Source organism: Eubalaena glacialis, chromosome 13 (genome assembly GCF_028564815.1).
Source record: "Eubalaena glacialis isolate mEubGla1 chromosome 13, mEubGla1.1.hap2.+ XY, whole genome shotgun sequence".
Classification (NCBI taxonomy): domain Eukaryota; kingdom Metazoa; phylum Chordata; class Mammalia; order Artiodactyla; family Balaenidae; genus Eubalaena; species Eubalaena glacialis.
Genome location: NC_083728.1, coordinates 83,005,002 through 83,006,847, shown reverse-complemented (window position 1 = coordinate 83,006,847; position 1,846 = coordinate 83,005,002). Strand labels below are relative to the sequence as shown.

The 1,846-nt window shown below is 39.9% G+C and overlaps 1 protein-coding gene across 1 annotated transcript; it reads left to right on the top strand.

Annotated features, from left to right (window-relative positions):
* The first annotated feature begins 1,073 nt into the window (after positions 1-1,073).
* On the top strand, positions 1,074-1,580 carry LOC133103337 (non-histone chromosomal protein HMG-14-like). The gene has a single exon (XM_061208733.1). The coding sequence runs from the start codon at positions 1,181-1,183 to the stop codon at positions 1,484-1,486; it is 306 nt and encodes a 101-aa protein (XP_061064716.1). The 5' UTR covers positions 1,074-1,180; the 3' UTR covers positions 1,487-1,580.
* Positions 1,581-1,846: the final 266 nt, after the last annotated feature.

Here is a 1,846-nt window from a genome sequence, read left to right as displayed (position 1 = left end):
TATATATGCTGTCTACAAGAGACCCACTTCAGACTTCGGGACACATACAGACTGAAAGTGAGGGGATGGAAAAAGATATTCTATGCAAATGGAAATCAGAAGAACGCTGGAGTAGCAATTCTCATATCAGACAAAATAGATTTTAAAACAAAAACTATTACAAGAGACAAAGAAGGACACTACATAATGATCAAGGGATCAATCCAAGAAAAAGATATAACAATTGTAAATATTTATGCACCCAACATAGGAGCACCTCAATACTTAAGGCAAATGCTAACAGCCATAAAAGGGGGAATCAACAGTAACACAATCATAGTAGGGGACTTTAACACCCCACTTTCACCAATGGACAGATCATCCAAAATAAAAATAAATAAGGAAACACAAGCTTTAAATGATACATTAAACAAGATGGGCTTAATTGATATTTATAGGACATTCCATCCAAAAACAACAGAATACACTTTCTTCTCAAGTGCTCATGGAACATTCTCCAGGATAGATCATATCTTGGGTCACAAATCAACCCTTGGTAAATTTAAGAAAATTGAAATTGTATCAAGTATCTTTTCCAACCACAGCGCTATGAGATTAGATATCAATCACAGGAAAAAAATCTGTAAAAAACCCAAACACATGGAGGCTAAACAATACACTACTAAATAACCAAGAGATAAGTGAAGAAATCGAAGAGGAACTCAAAAAATACCTAGAAACAAATGACAATGAAAACATGCCGATCCAAAACCTATGGGATGCAGCAAAAGCAGTTCTAAGAGGGAAGTTTATAGCAATACAATCCTACCTCGAGAAATAAGAAACATCTCAAATAAACAACCTAACCTCACACATAAAGCAATTAGAGAAAGAAGAACAAAAAAACCCCAAAGTTAGCAGAAGGAAAGAAATCATAAAGAGCCGATCAGAAATAAATGAAAAAGAAATGAAGGAAATAATAGCAAAGATCAAAAAAACTAAAAGCTGGTTTAATTGATAAACCATTAGCCAGACTCAACAAGAAAAAAAGGGAGAAGACTCAAATCAATAGAATTAGAAATGAGAAGGCAGCAGCTCGGGCGGCGGGAGGAGCGGCAGCGGCCAGGCAGCCCAGCTTCGCGAAGGCTCTCGGCGCGCCGCGGCCCGCAGGCACCCGGCACGCGCCCGCCCCGCCGCCACGATGCCCAAGAGGAAGGTCAGCTCCGGCGAGGGGGCGGCGAAGGAGGAGCCCAAGAGGAGATCGGCGAGGTTGTCAGCTAAACCAGCTCCTGCAAAAGTGGAAACGAAGCCAAAAAAGGCCGCAGGAAAGGATAAATCTTCCGACAAAAAAGTGCAAACAAAAGGGAAAAGGGGAGCAAAGGGAAAACAGGCTGAAGTGGCTAACCAAGAGACTAAAGAAGACTTACCTGCAGAAAATGGAGAAACTAAAAATGAGGAGAGCCCAGCTTCTGATGAAGCAGGAGAGAAAGAAGCCAAGTCTGATTAATATCACACACCTGGTCCTATCAGTGGTCCCTGTTTCCCTTCTTGTACAATCCAGAGGAATATTTTTATCAACTATTTTGTAAATGCAAGTTTTTTAGTAGCTCTAGACACATTTTTAAAAGGAAGGAATCCCACCTCATCCCATTTTTTAAGTGTAAATGCTTTTTTTTAAGAGGTGAAATCATTTGCTGGTTGTTTATTTTTTGGTACAACCAGAAAATAGTGGGATATTGAATATGGGAGGCTTTGATTGTCTTGGGTGTCAGCTGAACATTCCACAGATGGGGGGTAGCTTTTCTATCCTATAATACAAAGCATACTAAATGGCAGTTTGGAGTCAGTTGTGCATTTAATGTCTTAA

Bases quoted from the DNA above. Each gene is read 5' to 3' on its own strand.
- LOC133103337 (XM_061208733.1), top strand. From the start codon at position 1,181: ATGCCCAAGAGGAAGGTCAGCTCCGGCGAGGGGGCGGCGAAGGAGGAG.